The sequence below is a fragment of the Tribolium madens genome, unplaced genomic scaffold (genome assembly GCF_015345945.1).
Source record: "Tribolium madens isolate multiple individuals breed KSU strain unplaced genomic scaffold, Tmad_KSU_1.1 Scaffold_97;HRSCAF=244;Tcas5.2_LG3a, whole genome shotgun sequence".
Lineage (NCBI taxonomy): Eukaryota > Metazoa > Arthropoda > Insecta > Coleoptera > Tenebrionidae > Tribolium > Tribolium madens.
The window spans coordinates 10,520,764-10,533,993 of NW_025401069.1; the positions used below are offsets into that span (position 1 = coordinate 10,520,764).

Below are 13,230 nucleotides of genomic sequence, written 5' to 3' on the forward strand. Positions count from 1 at the left end.
TCATGAAACGAAGGATTCGGGAGAAAATGAAGACTAAAAAAGACATTTATTTTTATTAAATAATTAAGAAGTAACAAAAAACTAAAATTAAAATTTCTATAGAATTAGGATATGGACATAAAACGAATTCTAAATAATAATGGAAAATTCTACATAGTTATTGACCAATCTTCGTGTGTGATTGCTAGATTGGATAATAACTAATAAATAAAATACAGGGTGTTTGCCGATAACTAGCAAATATGCATTCTAACCACTGAATTTGTTATAAGGCAATATCAAGACCAAACAAATTCACTATCCAACAATTTTTTTGCATTTTAAATGTAAATAAAACGTATTTTCGGCAAAAGTTGGAAATAGAAAAGTTGTTTCTTGACGAATTCTAGAATATTTGCTAGTTATCACCCTGTATAAAATGTTTGCAATGAAAATATGATTAAATAAATAAATAACATCACAGCAGGAAGACGCATATTAGTTTTGTACAGTTTTAAGCATTTGGCATTTTSAAAATTACATTGTCGATAGCACAAAAACCAGTCCTAACAACGAAGCACTCAGTTTATCTTTCCCATCATAAATTCTTCCTCTTTTGGAATATTTTGATGCTTCCGTCGTCTTCTTTTTGCGATACTTTTTCGAATCTCTTTTCTTGTTTGCTCATTCAGAACGAAAAGTAATAAAATAAAAATTCCTTGAGTTGCCTCAAGTATATCAACTACTAATAACACACTATCATGGCCATAACTTAAAAAAATCACTAGATCAAAAATCCTTAACGATGATGTTATAACAAGAACCAATAAATGTTTTCGCCACCTACAAAATTCGAGAAATTTACTAAATCACAAAACTAGAGACAGATAACGCGATATAAGTGTCGTGCAAGTTAGTAAATATGTAGAGATAAGATGATTAGGCGAGTTAACTCGATGATTTGTCATGAAAATTTAGAAAATTATACTGAATCCAGCCCAATGATACAACTATAGTTACCCTGTCGTTTAATTTTTGGCGCTAGTGATAACACGATAACAAGTAATATTTACCCTATTCGTGACTATTTTGGTTTAAAGAATTCATTTCTACATCTGAATGTATTCTTTGTCGTCGTGTGTCCAAATAAGCAGTACCGTAATGATGCATAGTAAAAACAGCGACAATTAGAACACCTTGTGATGCTTCAAAGATGACTGCAGCTTTAAGAATGCCGCTAGACTCATCTAAGAAACTCATTAAAACATTCGAGATCCAAGAAATAGTCATTATCACTGCAGTAAGAAAACATTGCCTAAACCTGCAACAGATTAGGCGTGCAGGAAAGACAAGTCTTATCAGATGAATAAAGAGCGAAAGAAGCACCATGCGAATGTATATACAGCGATAATAAGTGGGCCCAAAGCGTGTTAGTGTCAAAAATTGTAATTTCTACTTACATGAACTTAAACTTCCTTCCCTCTTCCATCCAAAAATAGTCGTTTAATTTTGTACGATCGTGCTTTACGATTTCGTGTTTTGCTACAGCAAGAGAAATGCCACTTACGATCATTGAAACAATTATAGGAAAATAAAAAAGTATAACTCGTTGGTCTTCAGCTGAAAAATTGTTTCAAAACAAGAAATCAACAATCTTTTGTTACCTTCAAAGTAGCAAGTATTAGTTTGATATTGAGGCTTGAAAAACGAATTTGGCACATCTGGTGTGAGATTTCGAATTAATGAAATGATCAAGAAAATCACAGGAGTCACAATGCCAATAACTAGTGACCAAACTTTCCGTTTTCTTGGTTCGACATCATTGTTAATGTACTTAATAATAATGCAAATGTCAACACATAAAATTGCTAACATGACAAAAGACGCAATCATGAATAACTGGAAAATAAAACCTGCAACAATGTTAAAGAAAAAATTTTATAACGTTTTTTATACCTACCCAAAACTGAACATCCACTGTCTTCCACATGTCCCAATTGGACTATAGTCAAAGAAAGAAAAACTGCAGTCATATCAAAGACATAAGCAGTAAACAATATCCTGTGGACGTCTTCAATGTGTGACAAAAAGAAATAAATGATGAAAGTGGCAGCAAGGCAAAGCGTCGAGATAATTGTGACTGGAAAACCAAATTAAGTTTTTCGTTTTGCAAAAAGAACTTAGTTACAAGTAATATAAGTGTAACACATTGCTTTCTGTATTTGGGCTTCCGGGGCACAAACAAAAACTTTCATTTGTATCAAATCATTCTCTTCTACGTTTTCTAAACAAAAGTTCTCTTGTGACCAAATCCCTTTCCCTGCAGCTCCTTTAAGAAGTAGAGAGCCATTGACCAGTAGAGCGAATTCTTCATTTGATTGATCTAAAGGAAATCTATAATAGGGTAGTAAACCCTCCCATTTCATCTAAATGAATCACTTACTTTCCAGCACGACACTCCATTGTGGAAGCGTATATTTTAAACTCAACCAGACTCAAATCCAGAGATTCATTTTTAAAATGTGTTTCGTTGTGTTCGTAGATGTTAAAATTAGGTCGAAACTGAAACTGACCCTTATCTTCACATCCGTTACTGGTCATGATGGTAGAAGAGGGGCAGCATTTTGGTACAATTAACAACATATTTTCTTCAAGTGATGTTTTTGTTTTTTGYACAACTTCTGGTGCCTCACTGATTCCTTTAATAGGGACGTACCCTAGGCTAATTGCCTCGTCAKTTGACCAAACGGCCAAATAATCTATATTGTCAGTGGTCACACCTTCTGGTAAATGAAGGTTCACATTTTGCCCCTGGTACGGCCCAAGACTTTCCGAAGAGTTTTTCTCGTCTAAAAGAGCAACTCCGTCGGAGGATGGCTCGCTACCGTTGCCAARCCAAAACCGCACATTTTTATGATCCCCCTTGTAGCGYAAATTCGGAATAAAAAGAGTCTTTTTGTTGACTAATAATACCYGACCGGAAGTAACTTCATTGTCGAAGTTGAACGTTTGAGGCGATGATGGTATATTCTGCAAAAAATTGGTCACCAAAATTGTACTAAACTGGCCGCCAAAATTTACCAACTAAAATTTTGCGATTTTTTACATTGCAATTTTTGTACGGCTTAAAGAACGAACTTTGCAGAACATTGTAATTTAATTCAAAAACATTTCTAGTTTTGTCTTGTAAATGTTATAATTAAAAGGCGAGAGCACTGATTTTTTACTTTTTTTATACTGAGCTTTAGTGTGCACCAGAGCCAAATTAAGTTTTTACTTATCTCAGATTATTGTCCCTTCTTTTCTGAATCAGGATCAATTTGTTTTTTTTTTTTTTTCTTCTGGTGCCCTAGAGATACAAAGCATTGAAAAAGACGTTGCTTTTCTAATGTTGTTCAGAAAGTAGGCTGCATACGAGTAGAAAGGTAGTTAAACCGAAAATTATTGCTTATGTCACTAAAAGAGCACGATTACGTTTTTGAAACAAAAAATATGAAAAACTTGGAACTTCAAAGAATTACAACAAATAAAATGCGCCTATTTTGACGTTTTGACGTTTTTTACTTAATACGAACATTCATTGAAATCGGAAATGTAAGTAATGCTTTTTTAAAATGTCTCAAGAGTTAAAATTATGGAAAATGTGGTGCATAATTCAGAAAAGAATGGGCAATAATCTGAAATCAGTAAAAACTTAAGTATGCCTCTGTTGCACACCACAGCTCAATATAAAAATAAGTTAAAAAACAGTGCCTTCGTCTTTTGAGTATCATAAGATAAGACAAAACTAAAAATGTTATTGAATTAAATTACGTCAATGATTACAGTTTTTTCTTTAAGCCAAATAAAAATTCGTCGAAATTCGACAAAGAATAACAAAAATATTGCAATGTGAAAAATCGCAAAATTTTAATTGTCCGGTTAATTTTGGCGGCCAGTGTAAATTATGGGTTTTGAGTACTTTTGTTAGAAATACAAAGCCTAATTTCTTCTGGGTCGTGGGAGAGAAAACTGCCAACCAATCGATGTCAAGTACTGTTAAGTTACCAGGAAGAGTCAAGTCAATATCTTCGTTCTCTAACGGGGGAAGATTGGCAGAATTTTCAGAGAAAGGTACCACAGTTCCAATTTCAGAAACGACGCCTTTGCCGACTAAGAAATGGGCGTCAGGAACTTTTCCGTCAAAAGAAAAATTGGTTATGTGAAGGGTGTTGTTTCCGGTTATCACGATTTTTCCGGAAGTGACATCAAATAACTGATTAGAAAAACCATCAATTGATGTCGAAATATTCTGGAAAAAATTTCATCAATTATCAGATAAAATTTATGTGATTAAAAGAACAAACATTTGTCGCAGATAAATAAAACTACAGTTGCAAGATATTCCTCGCAGTATAATATTCTACAGTTGCCAGATATTCCTCGCAGTATAATATTTATTTATTTTAGACTTTTATTTTAGAAACTTTTGAATCGAAACGATGTTACACATTTTTCAGAAGATTCTTTTTATTTATTATGAAATGAAATTGACTAATATAGGAACACTTTATAATTAAAAAAAATTAAACGTAGGTATACAAGTATGTCTCCGGATTGGGTTTACAAGAGGAAAAAAAAATTTATCTTTGATTTTACGGCAAAACTTCAAAGGAAAAACATTTTTTGTTTTACCTGAAACAAGCAAATCTGTACTTAAAACTTCATTATTTTAACTCAGTAGAAAGAAAAGTTAATTTTTCTCTTGATTTTTGACTTAAAATATGCATTTTTTAATTGACTTATTTTAATCAAAAAACATTAGACATGCATAGAAAACTTACAATTTCGTTGATATACCTCTTAATAACAAATATGCATTTTGCATATACTCGTAATCCGAGCCTTACTGATAACAGTGATAACACAACATATTTGCATATTTATATTTGATTGCATTTCTGTGTATTTTCTCTGCCCACTTTCTACACCTGCATGTTTACGTTTCTATTAACATTTCTATCTAGGTAATACCTAATAATTAAGAACTAATTTTTATTAAGATAAGTCTAAATATACAGTATGTCCCCGGATTGAGTTTACAAGAGGAAAATTTTTTTTATCTTTGATTTTACTCCAAAACTGCAAAGGAAAAATGTTTTTGCTTTACTTGAAACCAGCAAATCTGTAATTAAAACTTCATTATTGTAACTCAGTAAAAAGAAAAGTTCATTTTTCTCTTGATTTTTGACTTAGAATAATTTTTGTCTGCTTTATAAGTCCTATCCCATTGGCGGTTTCATTATTTTGACAATGATGTCACTTTGACAAATGAGTTTTCACAAGTTAAATAACGAAAAACATAATTTTAACAAATAGCAACTCAAAGAAACAGCTTTAAGATAACAACCAAAGTCATTTTTTTAACAAGAACTATCATTATTTAATTAATAAATTAATTATCAAAGTTGTCAAATAAATAAAACCGCAAATGTGATAGGTCTTAAAAAGCACTAAAAAATTATTCTAAGTCAAAAACCAAGAGAAAAATTAACTTTTTTTTCACTGAATTGAAGCAAAAAATGTTTATCCTTTGCAGTTTTGGCGTAAAATCAAAGATATTTTTTTTTCCTCTTGTAAACTCAATCCGGGGACATACTGTATATTATAATTTTTTTAGCAAATTAATAATTGGTACAATATTAATATTAATCGCTCAAATGCCCAGCTTCTAGACGCTTAATAACAGGTATGAAAATAAATGAAATATTTTTGATTAGGTAAACTCGAGGTAAACACAAATATGTTTCAAGTTTAATTATTCCTTAACATGTGTAGATTACACAATACATTATCCAAGGCCAAGTAATATGCATAATATTTTTCTCTAAATAGCTAGCATGCAATGTTTTTAGTTTTAATGATTATCAGAAATAAACACAGGAACTCTAAGAAAGTTATTTACAATAAGTATTAAAGAAAACTGATGCTAAGATTACTTGTGAATCACGTCTTATGTTTAAGTCAATAATTTAAGAACACTGTTTATTGGTGTAAATTAGAATGAACAATACGGTAGTTAACATTTTGACTATTGACCTAAATTGCTATGATTTGCATCACGACCTGAGACAATCTAAAAGTAGCTATGAGCAATTTAAATATTTGAATTGAATGATAAGAATATTCACTTCAATGGCCGGGACAAAATGTGGAAGGTGATAATATTGCCATTTATGATTTATTAAGTTATTAAATTTATTACACCTGAGATAATGACTAAACCCTAAAACATCAAATAAGAAAAAGGAAGCTATAATTTAAGTAAAAATTTGGATAAAATAAGATGGTTACTTTTATTAAAAAAAATAGAATTTAGATATTGGCTACTACATGAGTAGAAACTAACAAGATTAGTGTTACATACACATTTGTTATTTATTTTTATTTTTTCTACTTATTGTTTTTATTTCTTTATTTATTTTTTTATTATTTAGTACATATTTTCGCAGAAAGTTATTTTGGATTCATTAAATAGTACGTATATGGTCATGGGCGCCCGCAGAACTTATGGCCAGGGGGGGCAAAAAAAAACAGTCGAAATTAATAATAACAGTTTCATTTGTCGATTTTCATATCACTCAGTTCGTGATAAAAATGTAAATATTAGTTACTTATTTCGTTCATGAAAATTTAAGTTGGAACGTGTTTGTAAAAAATCAAAAAATCCTTTTTTTATATCAAATATAGCAACCACTATCGTGCCAGGGGGGGAACGGCCCCCACTGCCCCCCTCCCTGTGGGCGCCCATGTATATGGTATAGATGAGTCATTAATTTATTGAAATCTGATTTAAAATTATCAAGAGGTCGTCGCAGGTTTTTAGTTAACCACTGTGTAGTACCAGATATTCAATTAAATTTTTGATTAATTTCTATAAGATTAAAATAAGTTGGTAAAACTGACACTGACTTTTGCTCAAGCAAATGATTTATACCAGGAACCAAACGTTTTTTGCTTAAACTACTTATTTTTTGGAAAAACTAATTGATAAATGATAAAGTACTATAAAAATGTGATGTTTTATCATTTACCAAGAATAAAATTATTCAAAATTTTCTTTTGTTTTTAAGATCTACAAAAAAAAATATTTTTTTAAATGGCAACCCACTATTAAATAATTTTTCCCATGAAGGTTATGATCTAAGGATTACAACTATCTACTTTGTTTTTTTTATTTTTTTACATAAATTGCAATTTTGACAAAAAAATTATATAACTCAAAAACAAAACAAAATTTCGTTCTCAAAAAACGATTACATTTTTTATATTACTTTAATTTATATTAATTATTATTTTCTGGAGACAAATGATTAAAAAAATCCGCTTGGCTCCATACTTTATATTCACCGTGTATATCTAATAGTATATTATAATACTAGTTAAACACACTCCGCTGACGCGTCGTTCTCTTAAACCCGTCTTGCGTGTTTTAAAGGCGCTTATAAACGAGTGTAATACGCTATTTTTTATTATACCTGCCCATTTACGATCTTTTATGAGCATTGAAAAAATGTGAATTTACACAATAAAATTATCAAAGGTTGTTTGTGAATCGTTTTCGTAGAGACGGTTACTAATTTACGTTGTTAAGCACATTTTTTCACGTTGTAATTGGTCAGACATTTCACTATTTCTTGTTACCTAGACAACTTTAAAATTCAGCGTGCTATAAAGGCCAAATTACGCCCGCTGCAGCGTGTTTTAATTTAGGATTATGATGCAGATATAATAAAAAACATATTATCTATTTATTGTATTTGATTAGTTATTTCTCAGGAATTTAAAAAATGTTTGATAAAATTATTTATTTCATAATAGTAATAATTCACTAAGAATACTTTACTAATTTAATTTACATAATTTACTACTGCTGGCTGTTTAAAATAAAATCAGTTTAAGTTCGTATCATAATAGGTATCTCACAACAAGATTTACTTAAAAAAATGTTGAGGCTAAAAGCAAAAGCATTTTTATTACTTTCCCTTGTCAGATAGTTTTTGAGTTTTGAACTTGTTTTATWTAWWWAWWAAWTWKKWRRWWCWWMCATGKYTSAMRRWWRTWWWWAWKYYAKMSKKRCKKRAATWCTWSRKMRCTTKRTSKWRWWMTMYTGAWMKARRYKMGAYMKKWKCWYKTSKTMKWTWWRWTRYWRGAKMKWRKTRKTTKWRAAKAAWKWWKWAWAATTATTATTATTTGATGTATTAAAAACAGTCATAAATTCCAACAATCCATCAAAGTACACAAACAGGTTTTACAAATGTAGTTCATTATTGAGCACTTTTATCAACCTGTTATCTTCAAATACCTCACTCCCCCTTCAAACACCAATCCTGTAGTCTCACTATATATAGTATTCACCCATTAAATCATTATTATTTAATCCCACCTTGACTTTCGAAATTACGTACCGGTTCCGTTAAAGTAACCTCGCTAGATCCTTGTGCAATAACATGAACCCACAAAAGTAGAATTATTCTATACATAATTATATGTCCGAAATAAAACACTTTGATTTATGTATTAAACTAACATTTCACTTGCACATATTAAAATCACTACATCATTGACTTCTGAAGACGAATTTAGAAAAATGCACGGTACATATTATTTACTAGTTGTTACAACAACACGGACGAAAATGAAGAAAGCCGAAAAACTCGAACGTAACGTGGCGACGCGATGTAGCGAAATAATAGTCAAGTGCGGCGCCCAGCATTAAAGATAAGATTACGCATCAGATAATAGTCGATTTTAAATCAACTTCTCTTCTGAAGCTGAGCGGCACCCAGGGTAGTACTTTCGGTACCACCACTTATACAGTGATTGAGATCCTTTTTAATGAAGCGGCTTAACTGCAACTGTGTGGGAAGACTTTGAGAATGAATAGAAGTTCGTGTGCCGCTCGACAATCCATTGCAAAGAGGGTGTGTGGTGACTGTTGTGAGTAAAAACAAAAATTACTCTAAATCGAGCTTATTATAAGAGTTTATTAGTTTATAAATACAAACACAATTACATAATTCTGACTCTCTTTACAATTGCGTTTCTGTCAATGGTGGTACTTTCGGTTATCACTCTTGAGCAATTCTTCAGCATCACAAAACCGACTATATTACAATACATATTTTTATCTAATAATAATACAGTGCGACCAAAAAGTCTTTCTATCAAGTAGGCGTCCTAGTTGATGACGTATGTTGCATGGAGTTCGTATGTTATCTAGATGTCAAAAAATTATTTTATAAATTAAAACATTAAAACATTAATCTAATTAAATTGAATTATTCTATGAAACGTCTCAGAACAAACTAAAATGAGATCTTGTTGGTGTTTATTCAAAAAAATCGTTCACCACGGTTTCCTGTCATAATTTACATAAAAAATATTTTGACATTTTTCATTTGGCAATGTGACATTTTATCTTCCACAGACATACGTTTTAAATTTCTACGCTTGCTTGATAGACAGACTTTTTGATCGCACTGTATAAAATTATTTAATTAAATTGAAAATTGCAAGGGTAAAAAGTACCCTAACTATTTTGGCTGAAGTTTTTTGCCATCTTCGGTAATACAATTCTAAATTCCATAGTTTCTTACAAAAAAACGTTTCTTGCGTTATTTCGATTAAACTTATTACCGAACACATTAATAACGCAAGCTTTACACAAGTTGTATCGTATGTATCGTCCACCAATGAGTTTTAATTATCTGTCATGTTGACAAGTGGTATATTATTATAATAGTATATTATTCAACGAGCATATAATGATGGCTATTATTCATAAAGGTGAAGTTTAAAAAACGAGTCGTAGTTCGTAGACGAGTTTTCTAATCACCTGAGTGAATAATAGCCATTATATACGACGTTTTCTCTACAATCTTTTTAAATAATACACTATCTATTTACAAAATATATGTTTGTTATAATGACATATCTTCACATACATATTAATAAAATTTTAATTATTATTATACTTTGAAGTAGACAAATTTAATTTAATTTAATTTAATATACAACAGTGGCGCAGCGAGGAGGGAGTTCGAATTTTGTATACAATTATTTTCGATGTTGTCATAACTTCAGAAGATTCACAAATTTTTATTTTTTTTATTTTGTATATTGCACCTTAAACATCAGCAATTCTCTCAATAACTATTTAACGTAAAACTATCATCTTTTTACTATATGCTAAAAAAATTTAATTTGCTTTCCAACGGTACCAAACAAAAAAAAAAAGATTTGCGTCAATACTTTCAAAGTTACTAACAATAAACCGCTCCGGGTATCGAAAATCGTCCAAAATTTTGACAAAATTCGAAAAAACTAAAAAATTGCAAATTAAACCATTTGCACTCTTGTTGGTTTAAGAGACTTAGAAAAGTACATAAACGTTGTAAAAATGCAAGAAATATATTTTTTTAATTTTTTGTAAGTCTGTATGAATATATTGAATTAAAACATTAGGACTGTAGGGTGTCGTGGTGGCTCAGCGGCATAAGGTCCCGCTTTCCAGCAGGTTCGATCCCCGGTCAAGTTAACAATTTTTCACAAATAAAAAAAAATTCAAATACAATTCAAATAAATAAGAGCGCGAACTTTAAAACATGAGCACATGTTCTAAAAAGAATAATAAGAAAGAAAGTATAAGAGGCAAAGCGCATAATCCTTAAGCTTAAATAAGCACTTAAAGATGGCGGACGTATAAGAGCGCGAACTTTAAAACATGTATCTACAAAAGTGTTAATATAGTAGTGTAATAAGTTAATAGTGTATAAGTAAACAAAAGGTAAGTTAAAATAAATTAAAAAAAGGTAAGTTTTTATAATATTTTTTTTATTAATTAAGTATTAATATTACTAATGATTTAAATAAATGTTAAAGATAAGAGCACCAACTTTCATGGATAGCTTTGACGCCAAATTTAAAAAAAACACCCGCTATTTAAAAAACAGTTTATTCCGTGTCCGCCAGTGTACCACATCGTCTTTTTTGAAGTGACGTTTAAATGCCCGAAACTTTTTACATATGTAAGTCCCCCTACACTCTATCTCTGGCTGCGCCACTGAGATACAATAATGTAATAATAATATAATAATAGGAGTACCATAATGTTTTTGTTAAAATTGGATTTTATTATAGGCAACCAGGAATACACAACAAGTGTATTGTTACAATCCTAAAAAAATTAAAACTACAAGCAGCAAACAAAATTGCTTTAGATTCGATTTTTAGAAAGCAATGTAAAGTTTAAWTCAATAATAAACCACTAATTTTAATTAGATTGTCAMTTGCATTGTATTGCCAAACGTTAAAATAATCTCAAATTAAAATGTGATTGCACTTAAATGTTTTGTAAACASTGTAAACAGCGGCCSTTGGTGTTTTTAATTGAAGGACATACTATTACAYTATTTTAAAAAATATATTTTGCMTAATGAGAGWTACAAGGAAAATGWAGATATCAAAACAAAATTTCACCGGCGCCGTGGCTTAGTTGGTTAAAGCGCCTGTCTAGTAAACAGGAGATCGAGGGTTCGAATCCCTCCGGGGCCTAAATTGTCAGTCATTGACAATTTCAACTTTTTTTATAACATAACATTTTATGGACTAATATATTCCTTCAATAGTTTATTAATTGTATTATAATAAAATTAATTTTGGATTAAGGTCGGGCTGGTAGGAGATTATGGTTAAAATTATAAATATTAAATTATAAAAATGAAGTTTCCATTAGACGAAAAATTTAAAAAAACTTCATATTATACGTACAATTCAAGAATTTTAATTTTAATCAGTAACTTAGACTTATTATGAGTGCCGCCAGTAAAACTAGGTACTTATTTATGTGTAATTTATTAGTAATGTCTAAAAAATGGATAACAACCAGTAATTAGCACTTATTTATTTTTCAAATCAATAAACAATTTATTTATGGAGGTTTTATAAATCAACTTAGAAATATTTAATCTGAAAATTTCTGGCATAAATTATGTAAGATTTCATCGATCGAGTCCGTAATTGATGCCTGCTAATAACAGCCCATAATAGATGGTCATAATATCCTACTCTACGAATTCGCTCTAAAAATGCAATTACAATTTCACTTCCACTTTTTCCTCTCTCCCAAAGCAATCTACACGCACAAACCCCAAGATAAAAAGTGGAAGGCTTAATCATGCGTATTTTTCCACATGTTTCGCAATATGAGGAAAATCCTCGGGGATAGGCGAGAGTATATGGGAATGCGGTGCACCCCACGGCCGGCTTGGGGCGGCTATTGCAAGTGCATTGTGGGCATCGCGACGCTCACATACGCTACATTCTCATGATGAATAGTAGCTCCCCTAAAATTGGGGTGCCTATTTTAATAAGCAAATACACCAACGGCATTTAATGAACGCACTTAGCCCTACACATACGTAGCGCCACTGCATTCGGGGGGTGACGAAGCCTGTTAGGCTTGTTGCCGTGATACGGTATTCAATTATTCCATAATCGGAACGAAGAAAAATAACTTTGCCATCGGTTATTGCAAGCGATTATCGCGGCTCGTCTTTATTCGACGCGATTAAACTAAGGGTTCCATTAATAACGCCGCTCGTAAAGGGCATAACAAGGCTTTCCAGAAATTCGCTCGGTTATTAAAAGAATTATAATGAACTGGCAGGTTTTTAATTATTAAATGTAGGATTGTCAGGATATTCTTTTATCTTTCACTTTGTGTTTGCTGTTCTGTTTTTAATCTAATTTTAAATATTTTTTTGTGTTTTAGTTATTATTTGTCACCTCTTATACACATCATAGACACGCACACAGGAGATTTTGTTTTTTTTATTTTTTTTAATTACATACAGGGTGTTTCACATAATTTTACGAGACCTGCGCCTGTAAGATGCAATCAATAATACATATTCCGACACGAACTCGATTACAAATTTAAAAAAATTGGATATTTACTAATAAATTTAAATTATTTTTTTTATAGATTTATTTACAAATAAATAAATAGTACTGCTTTAAAAAAAAAATTCGGTACTTGTCAGAATTGTTATTTTGAGTTTGACAAATGGTAACAGGACAATTTTTTTATGTTATATATAATTTCAATGTAAAAAAAATACCAACTAAAACAATGGTGGCACCGACAATTTGTAAAAAGATTGTCTTTCGAAAGCAGAGACTTATTTTCGCTTTTATTTTATGTACATC

The 13,230-nt window shown here is 30.7% G+C and overlaps 1 protein-coding gene and 1 non-coding gene across 3 annotated transcripts; one reads left to right on the plus strand and one right to left on the minus strand.

The window, feature by feature from the left end:
* Window positions 1–34: 34 nt before the first annotated feature.
* Window positions 35–8,691, minus strand: LOC123014391. Of its 2 annotated transcripts, XM_044413481.1 has the most exons (9): window positions 8,427–8,691; window positions 3,941–4,270; window positions 2,423–3,009; window positions 2,168–2,373; window positions 1,940–2,119; window positions 1,644–1,892; window positions 1,440–1,599; window positions 1,053–1,300; window positions 682–822 (listed from the first exon to the last, which is right to left on the minus strand). In XM_044413481.1, the coding sequence occupies exons 1-8, from the start codon at window positions 8,499–8,501 to the stop codon at window positions 1,054–1,056; spliced, it is 2,034 nt and encodes a 677-aa protein (XP_044269416.1). In that variant the 5' UTR covers window positions 8,502–8,691; the 3' UTR covers window positions 682–822; window position 1,053. The 2 variants fall into 2 exon arrangements, with proteins under 2 accessions (XP_044269415.1, XP_044269416.1); XM_044413480.1 differs by lacking the exon at window positions 1,053–1,300 and having other exon boundaries at window positions 35–822.
* Window positions 8,692–11,500: 2,809 nt separating this feature from the next.
* Window positions 11,501–11,574, plus strand: Trnat-agu. The gene has a single exon. It is a non-coding gene; the product is annotated as a tRNA-Thr (tRNA).
* The last annotated feature ends 1,656 nt before the right edge of the window (window positions 11,575–13,230 follow it).